The sequence below is a fragment of the Simochromis diagramma genome, unplaced genomic scaffold (assembly GCF_900408965.1).
Source record: "Simochromis diagramma unplaced genomic scaffold, fSimDia1.1 OVJJ01000293.1, whole genome shotgun sequence".
NCBI lineage: Eukaryota > Metazoa > Chordata > Actinopteri > Cichliformes > Cichlidae > Simochromis > Simochromis diagramma.
In genome coordinates, this window is record NW_024386801.1 from 7,357,646 (window position 1) to 7,379,831 (window position 22,186).

Below are 22,186 nucleotides of genomic sequence, written 5' to 3' on the forward strand. Positions count from 1 at the left end.
TTATTACATTAATGCAGGTAAGGTGAACTAGCAAACATCATCATAGCTACATGCGGCTGTCTTCTTGTTTGATGGCAGATACTCCCTTCACCCTGGCCAAAAAGGCTAAAATGACCAAAGAAAAAGTGGGAAACAGTTAAACATGAGAGGTTTTTGGACGAAGTTTGTGTTTTTTCCATTGTTTAAGCACTGCTTCCAGCCAAGAGTGATACCATATATGCCCCATAGCTGCAGAAAAGGCTAACATTGTTATCTTTTTACAAAAACCAGCTGAACATGAGAGGTTTATGGACCAATTTTGTGTTCTCCATTCTTTAAGCACCGGTTCGAGTACCGTTTAAGCACCGGCACCGTTTCAAAAGTACCTATTTGGCACCGGTATCGGATAAAACCTAAACGATACCCATCCCTAGTGATAACATTATGAAAGGCAGTAACTGTGAACGAAACATTTATTTAGATGAAACACTTATTTTGTGTAGTGAAAATGATATTTTGTCATTATGTGTATTGTACTAACACAATTGAAAATATGCTGAAATGTTTGAAAAAGGTAGTCTTTGATAAAACGAACGAGTTTTGCAAATCTACAGACTTTTTCAACACTGCGCCCCAAATCTCTAAACTTGGATAGTCTTCAGGAATATTTTCCAGCTCTAAAAGGACAGACATTCAAATCTCTTCTTTAGATGTTGACTGCATTCTGTTCCTACACTGCTTCAATAATGCTGAGATCTGGACACTGGGGAGACCAATTCATGAGTGGTAGTGCCTGCCCACCAATTCTTTTATACAATAAAGACATGGATTTCAGATAAGCTTTATCTGCTTTGGATAGTTTTTATACTTTATTCCTGTCAAACTGTGTTTTCTTGGGCAATTTTTGTAGATTTACATACAGTAATGGGAAAAAATTGCATGTTTTTGCAACAAAATGTTAGTAACAAAATGCTTTAATATGATTTAATATTAGTTCTTTGCTAACTTTTCTGTTGTATGTTTACACAACACTGGTTCACGGCTCGACTTGGGCGTCTTCTTATGCTTGAATGAATCATACGTCAGTTTTATGTCGCTTAACCCCCCCCCCCCCCCAAAAAAACAAAAAAAAAACAAAAACAAAAACAAAACAAAGACTGGTCCGTACAGAAACATAGTGAAAAAGCAGCCAGTGTCCACAGAAAAACTTTGAATGATCTTCAGAAATCTTTCGGAGCTCAAGACTACTTAAAGTAATTACAAATACACCTGGGTCCTTGGAAGCCAAATATAAAGAAATTAGGGCTGGTTTAAGACTTTTGCACAATACTGTATGTCATCCACAAATTTACCAGTATGATGAACTATTTTCTATTGATTTGTATTCATGGAGCAATGCTTGCACAAGAGTTTAAGGAGACAATTCTCTCTCCTGAACACAAGCTCCTAATTTTGACAGCAAATTTCCCACAGCTCTCACTAAGACCTGTCAGTGCATTGCTGCTCTGTCATGCCTCTTTCAGTCCCTACACTATGTCATATATCTGTCTATCTGTACACACACACACAGCTGATGTAATCATTTCAAACTGAATTTTCCAATCTTCCACAGCAGTGCCACAGAAATCACTGATGATGACTGCACTAGTTGTGCATTAGTTGCATTTAGTGTGTTATATTTTTAATCACTAATGACAGCCGCCTTAAAATCAACAGCAAATTCTTAAATACAGGCACGTAACAAATAATTTAGATCTGCAAATACAAGAACACATTGGCAGATATATTTACAGCTTTCATAAGATCATGAATAAATACATATTGTAGCTTTATTTACATTACATTGGATTTATATACAGTGAGGGTGGTATGTGTATGTGAGGAACTATTGTGTAAAAAGAAATACATTTCTTTATCCCGGAATATAAACAGGAAAAACATAGATGTGTAATAAATATTGTTTTTGTCTGAGAGGAATGCCAAGCTCCTGTGCCGTGACTCACCACAGCAGCCCAACCTGTCACCAGAGCCTTGTTTTATTTTTATGAATGAAGACTGAGTCACAGGTTGTATGTGCTCCAAATCCAACATACCCTGCCACACTCTCTGTTATATGTGCTTTTTCCCATTTTCCAGATGGACATACTTTGCATTCTGTGCTATCTTATCATTTTCAGGCTTGAAGAGAGCTTGGATGTCAAGCATGGCCTTTTGAATATGCTGACCAAACCGATATGAGTCCTGCAGGTCAGACAGAGAAGGAGCAATCAGAGCAAGAGATAAAAACAGGAAGAGTTGGATCTATAGTATGCAGTGCTCTTTTTTCTGTCTTACTGTGTCAGGACTGGAGAACTTGCTGGAGATGTGGAATGTGATGAGGTTTTCCCCAACAATGATATAAGACACACCGTAACCATCGTCAGCTACCTAAGATAACAAAGAGACGCTGTTACATTTCACATAGCCCTCCTTGATCAGGCCAGCAGGTAAGAAAGCCAGACTGTAACTTTTTGCACATGTTCATATTGCATCAAATTAACTCACAGGGCCAAATCCACCCCCACCACACACATATTTCGGGAACTTGTTGATGTCAACTAAATTGAGCTGCTGCTGTGGAGTCTGGCTGGTGGACAACTTCCAGGGCTCCGAAAGCACCTTTAAGCATTACGCAAAGACAGTGAATTTAGTTTGGAAAAGAGCATTATAAAACAAAAACACATTAAAAACACATGATAGATAATAGTGCTAACCTTAGTAAGAAATGGTGAGTCAACACCAAGGTATTTAGATACTATATAGAGACAGAAAAGGTGACGATCGATCCCAGAACCAGTCATGGCCAGACGATACATGTTTTGGTGCTTTTCTGCTGCTTTCCGAAACAGGGCAAGTCTCTGGGCATTCTGACAACATAAACAACAAGCAATGTAGTTTCTAATATTTCTAAATAAATAAATAAAAACTGCATTAAAATAATTTTTAGATTTCTTTATCAATGAAGGAAAGTACCAGCTTGACCCTGTCAGAACATCCAAGAGCTTAAAGTCCAGGGCACTGACACACATTACCTCTAGGTCTTGGTCACCATGGTCTTAGTAGAACAACATGTCCTTTAACAATGTGACCCATCGGAAAATCTAAAACTGAGTACATGAACGTCCCGTGACTACAAGATAAACATTATAAACCACATTAAGTCCAAAGTTGTTGTCTATTCTTATTAAAAACTTCTCCATTAAAACGCCTTTGACCTGTGATTCTCTTTATACACACCTGTTGAGCAGCTGAATGATGTCATGACCTTTTTATTTGTTGTGGACATGGTTATTTGTTTTGCCTACCGTCGCACCAGCGTCCTCCATGGCTCTGACGAATGCAACCGCCTCAGAAGTGCAGGAGCGCACTGTCTCTGTCCGCCCATCTCTGAACATACGTGTCATCGATGATTCGTACGTCAGACAGAACACACGCTGGTCCTATAAAGCAAAGAGTTATCTATTAGTTGATGGTTGTAGATACATTTAAAGAAATGTCAGTGATTCTATGAACTATGGCAGGCCTACCCTAAACTGGGCCAGCTGCAAGGCCAGCTGAATAAAGGCATCAGGGCTTGTTCTGCACTTCTTGATCAGGCCTTTTCCAAACTCAGCAAACAGATAGCCATGGAAGTCCACATCATCAGCTATCTGCTTGGCTGAGAGGTATGACGTTTCAATGACATTTTGGCACTTAGAGAGGGTAAAAGAATATCCTAATTAGTTTGTGCACAGATCTAAAACACCATTAAATTAAAAGAAAAAACTAAAAACAATACTGGTTATAAGAAATAAATACAAATTTTTCTATACCTCATTTGGAATCTGCCATTGTAGTCGAGTGGGATGAGGCAGGTTTTTGTTCACATCCCCTTTACAGTGTCCCTCCTCAGTGTATCCAAGATGGAAGCAGTCTGTTGCTAGAATATACTAAAAAGAAAAAAAAAATGCAGCTGAAGAAAATTTGCATTCTTTGAATCATTATTTTAGGATATTTTCAGAACACTTTTCCTACCTCCCACATGTGTCCTACAATTGGTGCATCAGCCCAAGAATGTTCAACATTTACACCCATTTTTCCATTTGGATAAGAGATCAATGTAAAAGATTTGTCAAACCACCTGCAAGAAAAACCCCAACTTCTTTTAGGGAATCAGTTTGGTCAAAGTCAATAAAAGGCTTGGTCTTCTTTGCTTACCTGTCATAACATTTTCCATGCAGCAGGGACTTGGCGTAGCTATCAAGTGAGTTGGTCTTTGCAGGATCGTAACCCTGCGGCTCATCATCCAATGTCAGGAAGAAGGCAGCTGACTCGATTGCATCCAGGGATACTTTGTTTATGCCCTGGCTAAAATATTTTATCCGAGCCTGAGCCCATGGAACCCTAAGGGTGAGAGTGAGACCGTTTCCCTTTTCTGCTGCTGTTTGAACATTTAACCTGCTTACCTGCTTTTTTTAAGGTGTTTTTTGTTTGTATATACCTGTATCCTGCTGTCAGGGCAGCTAGTTTGAGCTCTCCTGGTTGAGGTTCTGATGTATCATTGAGAATCCTTTGAAACTGTGTTTCAAGTTCACTGGGCAAAAGGTGACGGCCTCCAGTGTAAAGCCACACCTGGAAGAACCGACCCTTGTGGAAGACAACCAGGTGTTTCCGATCAGTCAGGTGCTGCACAAAATCTGTAAAGATTGTTAAGCCAGTAAAAGATTCGATTTAATTTAAGTTACACACAGTGACTTACTGAAAGCACAGCATCAAAGATATGTCCCAGTAGCTTTACAGAGTGATGGAACCTATTTGCTGTGAAATCATTAATAGAGATGTACCCACTAGTGCTGCATACTGGACAATGGGAAGTATCTTATCTGTGACTGATGATTGAGCACTCATACAGTACAGATCTAAACATTTGCTCACCTGTTTCAATGCCAGGAATGCGAGTGGTGTTAAACATCCTCTCCATCTGAGTAGAACACATAGGAACAGTCCCCAAAGCCCTCAGCTGAGCAGAAAAAGTTAAATAGAAGTCAACACAGAGTTTAACCTTGCAATAAAACGAGAGAAAAGAGTAATTGTAATGGCAAGCTATACCGGTGCAAGTTCACCACGTTCCAGTTTGCGTCTGTATTGCAACATGGCATGTACCACATTTCCTGCTCTTGCAGCCTGACGGTGTGTTGGGGTCACGTACAAGAGGTCCTTCACACAATAAATGGAATGACCAAACACAACAAAGTGACAACACAAAACAGAGAACAAACACAGATAACAGACACATTTATTTGAAAAGTTAAAGATGACGACGTGTTTAAATTATTTAAAATAAATTATTACCTCATTCCCATTACTAACAGAAAAATGAAATACACGCTCAACTGATGTACTGACAGTTTTACATACCATTATATAGAAGTTACTGTTGACCATGATAGGACTCCTGCCCCTGAGGTAAATGTACTCCTCCCACCAGTCACTTACCTGGAGAAAATTACAGGTTTTTATTGTCTATCATTACAATTCAAGACAATTTCAGTAGCATGACAGAAAACACTACTCACATAATTTGTTGCCCACCATGATTTTAAGATTAGGCATCTCTGCAGTTGGGCTGCTTTGTTTTCTTTAAAATCACTGGCCAAAAGCTCCATTTTATTGTACTGCTCATTGTCCAGCAGAGGTCGAACTGACTCAAGGTACTGTGAAAAGAATATCATACGCAGGGAGTAGTGTTACATAGAAGCAGACGTCACGTAACAAAATTTCTTCTATTTGCCTAACATCTCTAAAATTAGAAATATCCTGTCTCAGAGTGATGCAGAAAAACTAGTTCATGCATTTATTACTCCTAGGCTGGACTACTTTTTACTATCAGGAAGTCCTAAAAACTCCCTGAAAAGCCTTCAATTAATCCAAAATGCTGCAGCAAGACTGACAGGGACTAGAAAGAGAGAGCATATTTCTCCTGTTTTGGCTTCCCTTCATTGGCTTCCTGTTAAATCCAGAATTGAATTCAAAATCCTGCTCCTCACATACAAGGTCTTAAATAATCAGGCCCCATCTTATCTTAATGACCTCATAGTACCATATCAACCCATTAGAGCACTTTGCTATCGGACTACTTGTTGTTCCTAAAGAATTTAAAAGTAGAATGGGGGCCTTCAGTTTTCAGGCCCCTCCCTCTGTTGAACCAGCTTTCAGTTTGGATTCGGGAGACAGACACTACCTTTACTTTAAGTGTTAAGATTAAGCTTAAAACTTTCCTTTTTGCTAAAGCATATAGTTAGGGCTGGGTCGGGTGGTCCTGAATCCTCTCTTAGTTATGCTGCAATAGGTGTAGGCTGCTGGGGGATTCCCATGATGCACTGAGTATTTCTTCTTCAGTTACATTTCTCACTCACTATGTGTTAATAGACTTCTCTACATTGAATCATTAATTGTTATTAATCTCTATCTCTCTTCCACAGCATGTCTTTTATCCTGTCTTCCTTCTCTCTCCCCAACTGGTCGCAGCAGATGGCCACCCCTCTATGGTTCTGCCGGAGGTTTCTTCCTGTTAAAACAGAGTTTTTCCTTCCCAATGTTGCCAAAGTGCTTGCTCAGGGGGTCATTTGATTGTTGGGGTTCTCTCTGTACGTATTATTGTAGGGCCCCACCTTACAATATAAAGTGCCTTGAGGCAACTGTTGGTGTGATTTGGTACTGTATAAATAAAATTTAATTTAATTTAATTAACAAAACATTGACATATCAGGTGAAAGATATAACCAGAAATTCTGGAAGACATCCAAGACAGCTTTTCTGCAAGAGGACGTGCCAAGTTCTTCCCAAAAACCTACTGAAAAACTGTACACAATTTGAGCAGGGCGCAGGAAGGCTGCTGGAGCAGCGTAGGTAGTATTTTTTATACCTGTGCTTGGTTAGTCTAATAGGTTTTTGTATATCGACTGAATGATTGACAAGAACTTCAGCTGGTGTAGATTGAGTTCAGTGTGATTTTAGATTCAGGAACTGATGGAACAACAATAACTAAAAGCTTCTGTGCATAAAAATCTCACATACTTGTAATGATGTCCAGACCATGTTTCTATGTTTTTAGAAAACTATGGGAGCACAAATAAGATATGTGTTTCTGATCATGCAAATCCATTACTGTAACTACATACCCTGTGAATTGTATCATCCACACTGGGCACAGGAAGCCTGGGTAAGGAGGCCTGGAAACTGTAGAGCAAGGGTCTGCGTCCAGAAAACATCTTTACCAGGCACTGGTAACAAAAAAACAAACAGAAAAAGAAAAAAATCAGTGAAGATCCCTTCTCTTTAATGACAGAACCAAAAAGTCCCAAATGAAATAAGAGTCATGCCATGAATGAAAGTGAGACGAACATACCAGCCACACTTTAGTTGATGTACTCATTTTTCCATGGGACTCAAAAATCCATCCATGATAGGACAGAAGAGCTTTAAGAGTGTATCTCAGGAGGTAGATGAGGAACAGCCACAGTCCTGTGGCAAACAGGATGGCACTCAGCACTGCTCGTGTCTGTACTGACATACAGTCTCTGCTCAGAAAATGCAAAACACCGCCTTTGTCAATAATGACATAAAAACAGATAAATGACTCAAAATAACCGCATCGCTTGTCCAGTAAAGTCTAAAGGTCAAGTGAAATACTTCAAAACTGGGCTTTGTGGGATTACTGACCGATATGGTAGGTTTTCCTTGATGGTATCCATCATTCCCAGAGACAGGTCTATGTGGATATATAAAGAGCTCATCATGGCAATTACAACTATTAGCCAACTGGAGGGACTGGCAGGGTAGACTCCTGCCAATACACCATTCTGTGGATATAAAATACCACTATTGGTTAGTAACAAAAGGGCTCTCCTTTCAGTTTGGATATTACCATATTAAGTGCCAGTTTTTGTACCTTGAATTGAATGGCTTTCTTCTTCCATGCTGTCACTCCTGATAGGTAGATATTTTTGATGACTTCTTGGCTCAGTTTAAAGTCCACACCATCTGGGCGCACAGTGAACTGGAAGCCTACCGCCTGATGTGCCTCAGCCATCTCTGTGTTCTGCTAACATGAACAGCATTGAGAGCTTATTACATTTTTTTTTTTTTTAAAGTACAGTGGTCTATAATATTTTATAATATCTCCTAATAAAAAATACACATAATAAATTAATGTTAATTCATTCAGGATTACAGAGACCAAAGTGGTGCCCAGAAAACAAATTTATTTACAATAAAATATATCCATCCATCCATCAAGTTTCTTACCCAGTATAACTGAAAATGAATATAAAAATTACTGTACTTAGAACTACGGCCCTCAACTGTTTTGCTGGCCAGCTGTCCCTGTTTTTAAAAGGGGCTATTGGGGAGACGTTGATAGGAAGTAAAACACTCCCAAACAATTAAAAAAAAATAAAAGAAGAAAAATAAAGAAGGAAAATTTAAAAAATAAATAAATAAATCAGCAAAAACCACACCATAAAATTATTTAAAAAATGTAAAATACTCCTACTGGTGATGTAATGCCTTAACTAATAGTTTATCCACTAAAATGTTTTTTTTTTTAATGACAGCTACAAATGTTTGTCCTACCAAGATCTTAATGTCCAAAATGCATACCTTTTGTTGTTTAAAGTCCCACACAGGCCTAGAGGGTGTCGGCACCTATGTTAACCACTGGATGCCAGGTAAAAAATGTATGTTTCATGCACCGGATTGCAGCACCAAACCATGAAAATCTGAATAGTGGTTGTTAAAGGTTTCAGAGATTTACGACTTCATGGTGATAACACACTCTAAATTATTTTCCACAGAAAAAAAAAAAGCTATATCTGTAAAGATCCCAATTTTGAATCATGCCTACTTATTACTAGTCCATTGAAAGGTCGTCACTGAGAGACTTACAGACTGATTTTCAGCACTTGCCACTGAACTCCCTCATCATTTCCCTCATTTCTTTCCCCATTGGGCCATGCCCAGGTTTGACTAAACATTGGGTATTTCATTAACTGTTGTTATACAAACAAATAGGCTGATCATACCACAGTTAACCTCAAGAAAAAAAAAAACAATCTTTCACAGATGTGACTGACGGCAGTTTTAAAGAAAGCGGCTCTGTTTGTCCTGTTTGCTCATAATGTGATAAGGTGGGTCACTGGCAGAAGTTTAACAGGTGTCTAAATGCAAAATAAATACACTGAAGGTTGAAAGGGTTCAGTCTTTGTCTGAGAAATACGATGACCTTCCTTAATTCTTAACAAAAATATCAGGACTTCCCATAGCAGTCCATATAATGGTTGGGGGCAGCAGGTCTAGTATTTCTTTTTCCATGTCATATGACTGAACAGTCACCAAGTGGGACAAAGTTCAGTGGCCAGATATAGTGGTACACCGGCTGAGCATGTGTGCAATCCGCAGACGGGCATGGAAATATAAACACAGAATACAACACGCAAATGTGTGCAAACCTACTGGTATAATTTAAGATTTAGAAAAGCTCTGCAGCTTTGTTATTATAGAAAAATTTCAAAATCTCGCAGATATCTAAAGATTTTTGTCTGTTATTGAAAACCCTCTTATAATATTCCAATTTTAATGCCCAAGAAAAATTTTAGCATTACACTTAGAAGCAATCAGAAAAAAAAAAAAAAGCAAACATGCAGAAATGAGCAAAAATAACTTTACCTTTTTAGGGCAGTGTGAGCCTAAACCAATGGAGCAAAGGAAAGCTATGACTTTGGTTTGTGTCAGTGAGGCAATGAATTTCTTCTGAGCTCAGGCTTATGTGCTCTGTGCCCTTGTCAGGCTTTCGTCAGGTTGTGGTCAAGTTTGTCCTTTCCTGTGCTTTACACACCTCCCCACCACCATCCTCGGTTTCTCTCTCTCTCTCTCTCTCTCTCCCATGTCATTGTAACAAGACACCAAACAGAGACAGAGCCTAACTGGCTACGTAACTGAATCCGCTGTAGCGCTGTGTTGAGAAGTAACAGAGAGCCATGTGACATTTCACCTACTTAGAAGTACATCTCTGATATGGCACCAATAAATAAATAAATAAAACACTGTAATACCAGTTTTATATTTGACACCGATGAGAATGGTTAGTAGGACTTGAAGGTGTTAATCAAGGCAAGAAAGGTATTGCATTGTATGTACTGCATTATTTTAATGTAAACAAATCAAACATTCAACATAGCGGGGTAAACTGGTCTTACATTTTAGGATACTTTTTGGAGACTAAGACAAATTAACAGAAATTTTGAATCTCTCTCCCTCTATATATACATATATGTATATAATCTCTTTATAATTTCCTTATAAATATGAACACTGGACAACATAAGGACTGGGAAGTGATCTAGAAGTACTTGGGCTATTGCAAACTACATTCAGCCCAAAAGAACCTGCACACAACATATGTGTGCAAAGATGCTAACCATAGCATTAGAAATGAAGATAAAAGGTAGCTTCATAGCGAGTGAAGATGGGTAGAGGAGGGAGAGCTTTGAGGGAGAGTGTTTGGAGGTCCATGCTAACAACAGTGTTGTGCTCAACACTTGGCATCATCAGGATCTGATCACCAGCCACTGTCCCCTGACCTGCAAATGCCACTTTCTCAGAGCTGTAAACCTGGGGGAAAAAGGAGCATTATCAACATTTTAAATGGAGTGAAAAATTACTTTGAATGAATATGTTATTTAGGCATCCAGATAATCCAGTGCTCTTCTAATATGAGTGTGGGTTTGTTGATTGTTTACCGGCCCCCATTTCTGTGACTCCGCACAGAACGAGGTTACCACATTCTCTGAGTTGTTGCCACCAATCACAAGCAGCCTGTCCGTGGCCCCCAGGAAGTAAAGTGTAGGGAGATCTACGCTGGCTCTGGTAAGGGTGGGAAGCAGTTCAGACCATACATCTAATAGAGAAAGAAAGAATTCAAAAGAACCATTTATGAATCAGTGTACAGCTTGTAAATGTAAATCTAGAGCCGGTGAACTATACCGAAGGCATTTTCCAGACAACAGCACACATAAGAGTGAGCTTTCTGTGCTGGAAATAAAACCAGGTTTCTTTTGCTGAGCTTGGTTGCTTTTTTCCAGATGTATGCACCTTTCTTTGTGTTGTACTGCAGTAACAACTTCTCTCCAGTCCTCTGGATGCTCCCCAGCACATAGATACACTGTCCAAGGGTCGTAGCAAGAGGAACATCATGGGACAAAGACATGGTGAACTGGAAGTCAGTGAGTGGCAATGAGGACACAAACCTGAGGCAGAGATTATACCAATAACTAAAGGAAGCTTTTTTTTTTGGAAGAGAAACAATTAGAAAGCATCAAGTGCTGCAGAACGCTGTTAGGTGTTTTGAACTAACAAAGAGGAAACAAACCTCCACTTATCTTTCCATGGGTCATAGCACTCTACAGCTGTGTAGAGAGCTGTGCTGGAGTCTGGAGTTACCAGAGAGTCCAAGTACCAGCCTCCCACTGCGTAAATACAGCCTTCACAGGCCACTGCACTGAAGTGCCTTCTGTGCTGTGGATATGACAGATGGCGACACTTTTCATTAGTGTTATATAAACGATGGAAAAAGACAAGGCAAGAGGAATTCGCTGGGGCTAAGACAAACAGGCAGACTGGCCACCCGCTTGAGACACAAACTGGGAGACTGCTTACTTTTATCAGAGGAGATGTGGTGACCCACGTATGAGTAAAGGGATTGTATCGAAAGGAAGCCATGCTGAACTCCCAGCCTCTCTTCATACGCTCCCTGTAACCTCCTATGACATACAAGTAGTTGTAAAGCACCACTGTTGTAATACACCACTTATCAGCCCGAAAGGGAAGCTCTGTAACCGGACACCAATCTCCACTGTCCTCTGATCCTTGCAGGGTGAATATGTGTCGTGCATGTTCTGTTTCTGGATCCTTCCAAGAACTCAGGTTCTCTTTCCGTAGGGTGCAGAGGTGTCGGTCTCCTCGAGTCCTCAAGTGGACAGCTTCTTCCCTCTCCTCTTCATTCAGGCACCTGAGGTATAAATCGATTTTAGTGAAAAAAGACAAACATTTAAAATTGGGGAATTAAAACTTTGCTTACCTGATGATGTCTGGGAGCTCCAGCAGGTTTCTACTCAAGTAAGTCAGTACTGTCATCTTCAGTTCCACACAAAAGATCTCATGAGCAAGACTCAGGTATGACAAACAGTTAGATGGGCTGAGCTCATCTGTCAGGACTGACAGGCACTTTGAGAGGAAGGCATCTGCTAGAAGATAGTTGCTTACCTCCAGAGACAGAAAGAGAAATATAAGAAATCATGATGTCACTCCTAGGAATTTGAATTACTAGCCAAGGAGGTTTATATATGAAGCTGTACCTTTATATGTGCTCCCAACTCATTTTGGGGAACTTTGAAATTATTATTGAAGGAAAACTCAAGCAGATTGCGGAAGATGGAAGAGGACACGTGATCCATGTGGATGAGGCTCTCAGAGGTCTCTCTCATGCTGGACTGGGACAAAGCTCGGAAGTACTCACTGCACTCTGAAAGTCTTTGTAGGTTCACCTTTGAAATAAATTATTAAACCAAGTTTTTTAAACGGCCTTTTGTTAACCAGTATAACTGGAAATCTCACACGTTGCTTAATACTCACAAGAAAGGCATGTGGGCTGGTTTGGACTGTAACCTTGGTTTCATCACCATCTCCAAGGAGATATGTGCGGAGCGCTTCATTAGTCTTCCATTCCTCTGAGTCTGTTTGGCATAATGCTCTGTCTGTGACAGCTGAGGACGCTATCCAGTTGTTGACTATTGGAAAAGCATCCAAAATCCTTCTAAGAATGCATTTCAGCCAAAAGCTTACCCACTCAAAAAGTATCATAACGTATTGCCTGAGATTATTCATCTGAATGACAGAGCGCTGTCTGGATCAAAGTTGCACCTCACTGTAATTCAGAAATGAAATGCAGGTCCTCCATATAAGGTAAGCCAGGCCCGCTGAAGAATTCCAACAACCTCTGCACAATGGAAAAATAGAAGCATTTTAGTCCATGTGCTGTCAGCTGCTCTCCATTTCCCTGCCTCAGCTCTCACAGTCACGTGACCTTTAACGACGTAAACACCAAAACGTCAGGGTCCGATTTCGTACTGCTTGGCGCTCTAATAAGCACGGCGAATAAAATGCTAGAAAACGTTTCTTGTCCTGCAGCAGACCAGGTGGACTCAGAAGGGTCTCTTAATCTTAGAGCAGTGCAAGTCTTTCTGCCTGGTCTATTCTTGGATCACAGAGGTGGGATAGTGTTCAGTCTGAACATCATCGGTCACTCAAATTACTTTGTAGTTAGCTTACCTTCACATCTCTGTAAAACTTATCTAGACATGAAATAAATCTTTAGCAGCTGAAAGATGTAAGACGAGCTTTTAAGCACATGTGTTTATTCGCATTTAAACTGAATTTGTTTAACAGAATAAAATTACAGAAAAGCTGTTCCTTAAAAATAAAAACAAAAACAGTCACAGGTAGTTAATGAGTAAACTTTCAAGTTTCGTCTTTGTGTAAAACATTGTTTTGGAAACTTTATTTGATGTCAAATTGATGTACATTTATTCAAATATAGAACAAAGTCAAAATAAATAAAAGCATGTCAAAAAAAGCACTTCACATTCAAATGGGCTACAGTAATTGACTGTAACACGTTTTTATTATTGGTGAAACGTGCACAAATATTCCAATTTTTTTTAATATTTTCTAAAAGATTGGTATATTTGGTAAGAATGTCACATATTTGAAGCAGCAGGTATAGAAGCAATTTTAAATTAGTGGAAACAAAACAGAGTCAAATGGGCAGGTAGTTAGTGCAGCAGAAATGCACTGTAATAACAGTTATCTTAATTAGTGATAAGGACAAAAAAAAAGACTGACATAAATGCTGTAAGCCATTTTTCATACATGAACTCTGCATGTTGCTTTAAGTTGCAAAATGCTGATGCAGTACATAAGAGAGCCTGTTTCAGATGTGTTCTCATTATGGGAAAAGCTTTGTGCAAGTAAGGAGAGGGTGCTGTCTGGATAAAGCATGCAGGAGTTGCTATACACCACTACCACTTGCCACATCAGTGCGATAGGACGCCACGTAAACTTTCTGCTTTGAATGTCCAAAACAGATCAGCGCTCCAGTTCATGTGTAAAAACAGCTTTACACTTTCTAATAGTTAAACTGACAGTATTTTTTTCTACAGTGATGAAAATTTATGCAAACTGTATATTTTAAAAAAAAAGTCCTTACATAATAATTTGCTAAATGTAGGCAAGTTTGTAATGTAACAGTTAAAGAATAACTGGAGTGGAATATTTTTAAATTGTTTTAGGAAAAGGTTATGAAGCATGGAGTGATTAGGTAATAAGGGTCTCAGTTATTCCCTCACTGAATAGTCAGAATCAGCCCTTTACGATGAAAACTATGCACCCTATGAACATCACAAGGGTGAGGTAGATCTTTTACACAAATGCATCCCATGATAAAAGTGTCTAATAATGGTCCAAGGAAGTGAAGTGCATCTAACAAGTGTTTATATGAAAGAAAACCAGTTGTGAATCAACTGTGGCCCCCAAAATGATGACAACATTTCACAATAAGGGTATTCATGAGTAAAATAGAATGCCTGAGGTGCAGAGGGTTTTTTTTGTCATTTCATCTTAAGCAGACAGGCATAGTTCCAACACAATGTAGGGGGCAAGCTTGAAGAATGATAACAACAGACAAATGAGACAGTACATTTTGATTAACAAGCTGGGTCTCAGCTGAAGAGCTTCTTTTGCTTGAAGTAGGCATCAAAACGACACTGGGCGTAGTCCTGCAAGACAATGTGGTTTATTACAAAAAATATAAATGTGTGACTTGCGCTACACTAAAAGAGAATAATAACAACAGTAATAAGAATCAAACACTCCTTACCATGTATCCAAACTCAATCTTGGATATCTTAGCTTGTATGATGGACCAGACCCCCCAGAGGAAGTGTGATGCTAATGCATATCTACAATTAAAAAAAACAAACAAACAGAAAATCCAGTGATCTGTTGATCTGCTGTAAGTTGTTCTAATTGATCGTCAGCACTGCTGTAAAATCTTTTTAAGGCTGTTTTACCTGTTTGCTTCAATTATTAAATCTTCTTCAATTTGTGTCTGGTCCACAGCAACGTTAGTGTCTTTGTGCTGTTCTGCCAAATAACTTCTAATAAAAAGAAGCTGAAATTTAAAAAAAAAAGTTACAAGTTAGTGAGTGTGGCTAAACTTCCAGCTGTTTCTGATTTAACTGATTTGATTTGACTGCATGTGCAGCATTTGATCTCGCTATTAAACATAAAAATGTATGAAGTTTCACCATTAGATGGCACTGCATAACCAGTCTATCCCATCAAGGGAGATGATTTCAAAGTTTTGGTTTGAACATCAGCCCAGTTTTATTTTTCCAAGGAAAGATTAGTAGAAAATTTTCTAACTAGCTTTATATCAAAACAATAAATAAGGAATCAGATCCTAAATGTACTGAAGAGAAAGAAAAACAAATATAGTGAAGCTGTGCGAGTATTAAATCAAGACAAAACACAGCACAATATTTGTGTCATTAATTGAATGCATCTATTAAAAGTGAATCCAGGACTTACTGTCAAAAATCAACCAGTGTGCGTATACATATCTCCAAGTAAATGTTTCAAATCCAAGTTTTCTGCACGGTTTTCCTTGACGGTACATCAACTTACCTTCTATATTATTACAACTTCTATATTCATAATTACAATGCAGCATGTCAGGACTAAGTAATTTAAGCAGTGTTAAAAATGCAGCTCAATGTGAATACTCTTTATTTGGCGCTAGTGTTTTTTCGGACTGACCTGCTGCTCTCTGGTTGGATAGTTCTCTGGTGTGGCTTTGTAGAAAGGCCACTCATTGTAGGTGTAGTCGTACATCCACTCACAGAAATGGTTGCCAAAGTCAAAACCCCTACAAAAAGGAACACATTGTGTTATTTACCTTCACGTACAGGTGGCACAATTATTTGATTGCTAAATCAAGACAACATTCCCCTTACACATTACCTGTAGTTGTAACTGCTGTATTCAAAGTCTATGAGCATGAGTTTTTCCGCTGAGGAATGCTTTCCGTCTTCCAGCATGAGGATGTTGCCTGCAGCAACAAAACAAGAAGTGAGGCTTTAGCTTAACAAAATGAAGTAGTAGCATTTACTGCCAGACTGGTCTTCCAATATCACATTTCTTTTGACATTATAAAAAACTTTAATGTGAAATAACTTATAGTTTGAATCATAATTAAATGATAAATCTTCATTGTATAATGCAAAAAAAAAAAAAAGAATCCAAATGTCCTTTTTGCCCTTAATTCTAATACTGAAAACATTAAAGCATACATTGATAATTTACAGTAAATTGTGCCTTTAGCATCTTGGCACAAGCTTTTTTTGTTGGCTTTGCAAAGACTGTCCTAAAGAGATGAACTGAAATTTTCACAGTTTGGTGTAGAAGAACTCGACTGGTCTGCACAGAGTGCCGATGTCACACCTTTAAGATGACATGGAACAGTTTTTGTGAAGCAAGTTTATCAGCTGTCAGCTTGTGTGTATCAAACCCTGAAAATGCTTTTATAGCTGCAGAGCTATGACTATAGCTGAACATGAGCTGTCCTTATTAAAAACTACAACCCAGCCTGCTCTTGACTTATATAATGCACAGCTTTCGTAAGAATTGTGACAGTGAAACCAGAGGGTGGGATCTATCGGACCACACCAGAGGCGTAATGATAGGCGGAGCTATGACTGGATGGATGGATGGAAGATTTTACCTTCTTGGACGTCATTGTGGCAAAACACCACTGGCGAGGGAGTTGCTGCGAGCAAAGCACTGTTGTGGAGACATGAGGCAAGAAAAACCAAGTAGGTGATGAAAGAAAAAGAGCACACAAATCTTAGTGATGGATATGCAGCTAGTGCATTTTATGCAATATAACACTACAATTTAGAACTTCCATGAGAAAAGTGCAGACATCCTAATCTACCAGAATTAAACTTAAGCAATAGCACACAATAAGTGAATAAACTGTGTCAATATTGCACCGTAAGATAAACTGAACTAATCAACAGTTATTACAGGTCCACTCTTATTTGTTGACAGCATGGATAGAGCACTGTACAAAAGTCAGGGGTTACTAATACTACGATTTAGCACAATTATTTCTGCTATTCAGCCAGGATATGTAAAGATATTAAATGTGATAAACAATAAGCCATTCAAACCACGTAAAAATTTACAAATCAATACTCTTGTACAAAAGCGAAAACTCCAAAATAACGTCAGTGACAACAGCAGTCGATTATATAACTGACACTTTGGTCACTAGTAATTCCTGACCATAGAGAGAAGGCCAAACTGCCTAGAACAAGCTAAGATAACAGTACCCTGCAGTCACATACGCAACATGCTGTGACAGATACGCTTTCAACTCAGATAAATCTGAAGGCTCAAGTTCCTTGCAGCAGACAGCAACTACATATTTGAAACCAGTACATATAAACAAGACAATAAACACTGGTCTGATTCTCTAGCTGTTCTAAGGTCAGACTACCCAGACAACTCAGCAAGTGAACTTGTGGAAGCACTGGGACAAAGGTCACCTATCAGATGGAAGAATGAATTCCAAAGATTACATTTATGTAAGTGACGTAAGCAGAGCTACAATCCTTCCAGCTTTGAATAACGCAGCAAACCTTTTCACATAAAGACTCATTTTAGTGTAGGGCTGTGCGATATGACCAAAATCTCATATCCCGATATAAGAATTCTATTGTTCTGATAACGATATAAATCACAAAAATGTAACATTTTCTGTAAATTCTGTGAATTTCGGGCAGCTCGACTTAAGGGAAGTGTTTCCAGCTGCGCATGTAGCTGGAGTCGAGTGTTTTAACCGATGCATGAAACGATACATTTTTAGACATAAGTTGTAACGGCCGCCGTTTTCTTTGTGAGTATTTATTACACGGCGTGCTGCGGGGAAAAGCCTGTTCTAACGTTTGAGTCTAAGGTTTATTTTTTCGCACCTGACGGCTCTTTTTTACTTCTCATCTGTAAATAATCTGCTCTTTCACGTGATTCAGTTTTTTTTTGAAAAGTCTCAACAGGATCTTGAGCTTTATTGTGAAAGGTTTATGTGGAAAATAAACAAGTGGACACGCGATGCTGTTACCTTCGTTGTTGCTAACGACAACGCATGAAAACAGGCGCTTGTCTGTCCGTAGTGTGGTTATATTAAATATAAGAGAAAGAGAGAACTTTAAGAAATTAATATAGCCACTACAGTGACCGTCAAAACGATGAAAAAATATTGCCGTAAACAGTTTATTTTGCGACACCACGAAACAAACAATAGCGTAAAATGAAACGATAGACGTTTTTATATCACCATCCGATATATATTGTTATATCGAACAGCCCTATTTTAGTGGTAACCTTACTTGTCTGGTGGTGAGCATACATGACAGTTTTCTAAATGTCTCTAACAACACTGACAATCATTGATTTATACAATGACCTAAAACTTTATTGATTTAACAAAACTCATTTTCAAAGTCTTGATGTTGGCATGGTTACCTTATCGCCTCACCAGCAAACAGAAAGTCAGCACAAACTGTTTAGCTGCTAAATCTCTCTCCAATGCGTGACTCATACCCACTTTGTGAAGTTTTTGTTGGCGTTCCTGTATGAAAATTCGAGCATGTAATATGAGACGGCTCTGATAAGAGATCTAGCAGTTGGCTAGAGCAATGCAAATTACATCATTGTTCACATAAACATATTAAAGCAGGAGCTTTGTACTGTTTGTACTCTCTTCCTGACACTAGTGTGAGAGTCAGGAGGGGACTCACTGATTTGTCTTCTTCTCAATCTAAAGCTTTGTTTAAACTGTGTCCAAAAAGACAGTATACAGAATCTAGAGCCTGCGTTCCAACTCACCGGAGGCTTCTCAGTTCAGCAGGAAGGTCCAGTTTCATCAGCTTCTTGTACTTCTTCACATGTGCCTCACGTACAAAACTAATATTCATCACTTGTTCCATGTATCTAAAAACATCACAGACAGAGTATCTTTAACTGTGACTAAGTTACAGTTTGAGTAGTAGAGAGATAACATTCACATGTACTTACTTATCGATGGTCCCAAACAGCCACTTAGGCTTTTTGTTAAAGGGCATAACCATGTTATGGAAACAGGCCAGCTTCGTGGCAATCTCAGCGGAGATGGCTGGGTCCGAAAGCTGACTGGTGCGCATGTGAGTATTCTGGGAAAACAGAAACACAGCAAAATCTCTTATCACATGGTTTCAAAGACAAACAAAACAAACTGATGGGAATGACTCCAGCAGAAAGCAGCATAAACTCACTGTGTGTATGAATATACTGTGTGTAAACACTGGGGTACATCATACCGGAAGGTACTGTTCCAAGCGTCCCTGGGGGAAGATGCCGTAAAGTTTTGGGCCTAAAGCTCGTTCAGCCAGGATGGCAAACATCACACTCTCTAGTACCAAAGAGTCCACTCCCTATACCACAGAGACACATGTGATGGAAGACACACTTATGTGAGAATTATTGTCATTTATAGCATATACTGACATCAATAAAGGGGTGCAATCTTCTCTTTAAAATACCCGAATGATACTCTCAGCCACAGACATTAGATGCAACTTCTTGACATACTCGACAGACTAACCTGTAAGATGGCACCATAAACCCTGAGGAGCACCTGGCGAGGTTCGTCTTCCACACATTGCATATGGTCGGGCAAACTACACAGGTACAGCAGATTACTCAGTCCACCGCTGCAAACAAAAACAACAGTGTTATAACAGCTAGGCCAAGCTAGAAATCTCTCTCTCTAATCGAGATCGGAAACCATATAAAATGTAAGCCAAAAGACAAGGCCACTCAAAGCTACTCTTAAGGGTAAATCGATGATTGTTGGGTGCAAATTTACGATGAAATCACTGTATGACTCGTTTTAAGTAGACGTCTTTTTATTATATCTTAAGCATTAAAAACAGTAAACAGCACAAGCTTCTTTAGATCAGCCGGAGAGACTCCCTACTGTAGTTGGTTGGTGTTTACATAATCTTCATCGGCCATCTTTTAACGCACGTGACCCTTCAAATTTGGACTGTTTCAGTCGGTGTAAACCTCTCACACTGAGAATAGTCTTAATTAAACTTAAATCACGCTGCTGTTATTGTGTATATATTTATTTATATTTCTTCATACATTCTTATATAGTTCTATATTGTGTATTTTGTTGTACAGTTATTTTATTTTCAACTTTAATTTATATATTTTATCTTATTCTCCCAGTTAAATTTACCCTTCATTCTAATTTGTGTTGTACAGTTATTTCATTTTTAACCTTAATTTATATTTTATTCCTTCCTAGTTAAATTTACCCTTTTTAATTTTTCATATTTATTTCCTATCTTATTCATAGCCTTTTCCTTTTTTGTTTTCTTTAGGTCACAAGCAGTTGTCCAAGCATTTCACTACATATCGTACTGTGTATGACTGTGTACGTGACAAATAAAATTTGAATTTTGAATTTGATTTTAAATAAAATCACATGAAAAGATGACCCAGGTTCATTTTCCTTTTGTTTCTTCTTCACTCACGATGAGCTTACACACCACTCCACATAGTTAAGTTATTGTGTCTAAAGTCCCATCTTTACCACCAACGGGTCGCAGCAAACGGCTGCTGGAGGTTTCTTCCTCTTAAAAGGGAGGTTTTCCTTCCCACTGTTGCCAAGTGCTTGCTCAAAGAGGATCGTTCTGATTATTGGGGTTTCTTCAGTATTATTGTAGTGTCTTGACCTTACAATATAAAGCACCTTGAGCCTGTATAAATAAAACTGAAGTGAATTACAGTAATGTTGATAATTTGGAGGTCAAGACTGTTGGATGAACGTAGAAAACACTGGGTATGCTATCATTTTGAACCTGCAAACCAGTGTGGGAGGAAAACAAACAAACAAATGTCAGCTCAGAATAAGCCCACAGCTGACCTGCCACTTTTCCAACACCCACAGCGTTATAAGTTGTCTGACAGCGAGATAACTAAACACTAAGGAGAGGTGGGTGTCCCTGCAGCTGATCCAACGTAGCAGAAACCATCAAGGATCTTGGATCTTACAGTCGCTTTACTTGAAACCATGAACACAAACATACTGGTTCCTACAGATTAGTATGTTTTAAAAAACGACTAACAATAATACCCTATCATTTAAATGAAGACATTATTGTGTTTTATTATCCACCGTACTGCTATAACTTTTAAGAATTTTACCTGACAATGCTGATTTGAAAATCAGCATCTTCAATGGTCTTCCACGACCCCGACAGAAAGTCTCGGCACCAATTTATGGCCCTATCCCTGGTGTCCCGGTCGACCTCTTCGCTTCTCCCATCCCGGAAGGACTCTGCCTCCGAGTCGTCATCACAGTTGGCCCCTAATAGCGGACTATGAGTCCTTAGGTGCCTCTGGTTTAGAACAAGCGTGCTCTCCACTTGCTTCTTCACAACCGGAGTATCTGTTTCTTCTGTAGTGACTGTGGCAATGCTGGTGCTGTAATTCTCCGGCCCTGAACTATTTTCTTTGCCTAAACCCGCTTCGCCGCAACTGCTTGCTACACTTCGGCTGGGCTGCATGTTGAATTTCCGGGCGGACAGTGAAGGAATAGCGGGGTGAAATGTCGGTCTGAGGCGACAGGAGGGGCTCGCTGACACACGCAGTCCGCCTGTAAAGCTGCTTAACCGGAAGAGCCGACCATAACTGGATATTATGAACCGCATGGGAGGCGGCTGACAGCGTAACCGTAATATATTCAGATTGCTGTAAACTCATTACGCAGACAACGTACCAGTGGATTGATGAGCCGAGATGAAGAATTCGACGTCCAATCAAAATTCGAGAGCGAGTTCACACACAAATCTCATTGGTCGTTGCTGGCAGTAGCTTCCTACGTCACGTTCGCTGAAGGTTTCTGGGAAATGAAGTTTTTATTTGTAATTGACTGTGGCGCATATCTTTGAATTCATTGAGT

The 22,186-nt window shown here is 39.2% G+C and overlaps 3 protein-coding genes across 6 annotated transcripts; all 3 read right to left on the reverse strand.

Annotated features, from left to right (window-relative positions):
* Window positions 1–637: 637 nt before the first annotated feature.
* Window positions 638–9,850, reverse strand: cpt1b (carnitine palmitoyltransferase 1B (muscle)). 4 transcript variants are annotated; one of them, XM_040025459.1, is made up of 20 exons: window positions 9,724–9,842; window positions 8,659–8,715; window positions 7,949–8,098; window positions 7,720–7,859; window positions 7,406–7,577; window positions 7,179–7,280; window positions 5,574–5,711; window positions 5,416–5,493; window positions 5,107–5,214; window positions 4,933–5,017; window positions 4,499–4,694; window positions 4,216–4,401; window positions 4,033–4,138; window positions 3,831–3,947; window positions 3,546–3,710; window positions 3,324–3,458; window positions 2,733–2,885; window positions 2,524–2,637; window positions 2,314–2,406; window positions 638–2,220 (listed from the first exon to the last, which is right to left on the reverse strand). In XM_040025459.1, exons 3-20 carry the CDS (start codon window positions 8,087–8,089, stop codon window positions 2,089–2,091), a joined length of 2,361 nt encoding a protein of 786 aa, XP_039881393.1. In that variant the 5' UTR covers window positions 8,090–8,098; window positions 8,659–8,715; window positions 9,724–9,842; the 3' UTR covers window positions 638–2,088. The 4 variants fall into 4 exon arrangements, with proteins under 4 accessions (XP_039881393.1, XP_039881392.1, XP_039881390.1 ...); XM_040025458.1 differs by having other exon boundaries at window positions 7,949–8,101; XM_040025456.1 differs by lacking the exon at window positions 8,659–8,715 and having other exon boundaries at window positions 9,724–9,850.
* LOC120729680 (kelch-like protein 42) lies at window positions 9,731–13,246 on the reverse strand. The gene is made up of 8 exons (XM_040025460.1): window positions 12,688–13,246; window positions 12,411–12,599; window positions 12,134–12,318; window positions 11,713–12,064; window positions 11,426–11,571; window positions 11,149–11,303; window positions 10,797–10,954; window positions 9,731–10,668 (listed from the first exon to the last, which is right to left on the reverse strand). The coding sequence occupies exons 1-8, from the start codon at window positions 12,937–12,939 to the stop codon at window positions 10,483–10,485; spliced, it is 1,623 nt and encodes a 540-aa protein (XP_039881394.1). The 5' UTR covers window positions 12,940–13,246; the 3' UTR covers window positions 9,731–10,482.
* A 466-nt stretch (window positions 13,247–13,712) lies between these two features.
* Window positions 13,713–22,014, reverse strand: chkb (choline kinase beta). Its single transcript, XM_040025472.1, has 11 exons — window positions 21,430–22,014; window positions 19,817–19,925; window positions 19,533–19,646; window positions 19,252–19,385; window positions 19,063–19,167; window positions 16,895–16,953; window positions 16,135–16,222; window positions 15,931–16,039; window positions 15,183–15,283; window positions 14,990–15,071; window positions 13,713–14,888 (listed from the first exon to the last, which is right to left on the reverse strand). The coding sequence occupies exons 1-11, from the start codon at window positions 21,933–21,935 to the stop codon at window positions 14,832–14,834; spliced, it is 1,464 nt and encodes a 487-aa protein (XP_039881406.1). The 5' UTR covers window positions 21,936–22,014; the 3' UTR covers window positions 13,713–14,831.
* Window positions 22,015–22,186: the final 172 nt, after the last annotated feature.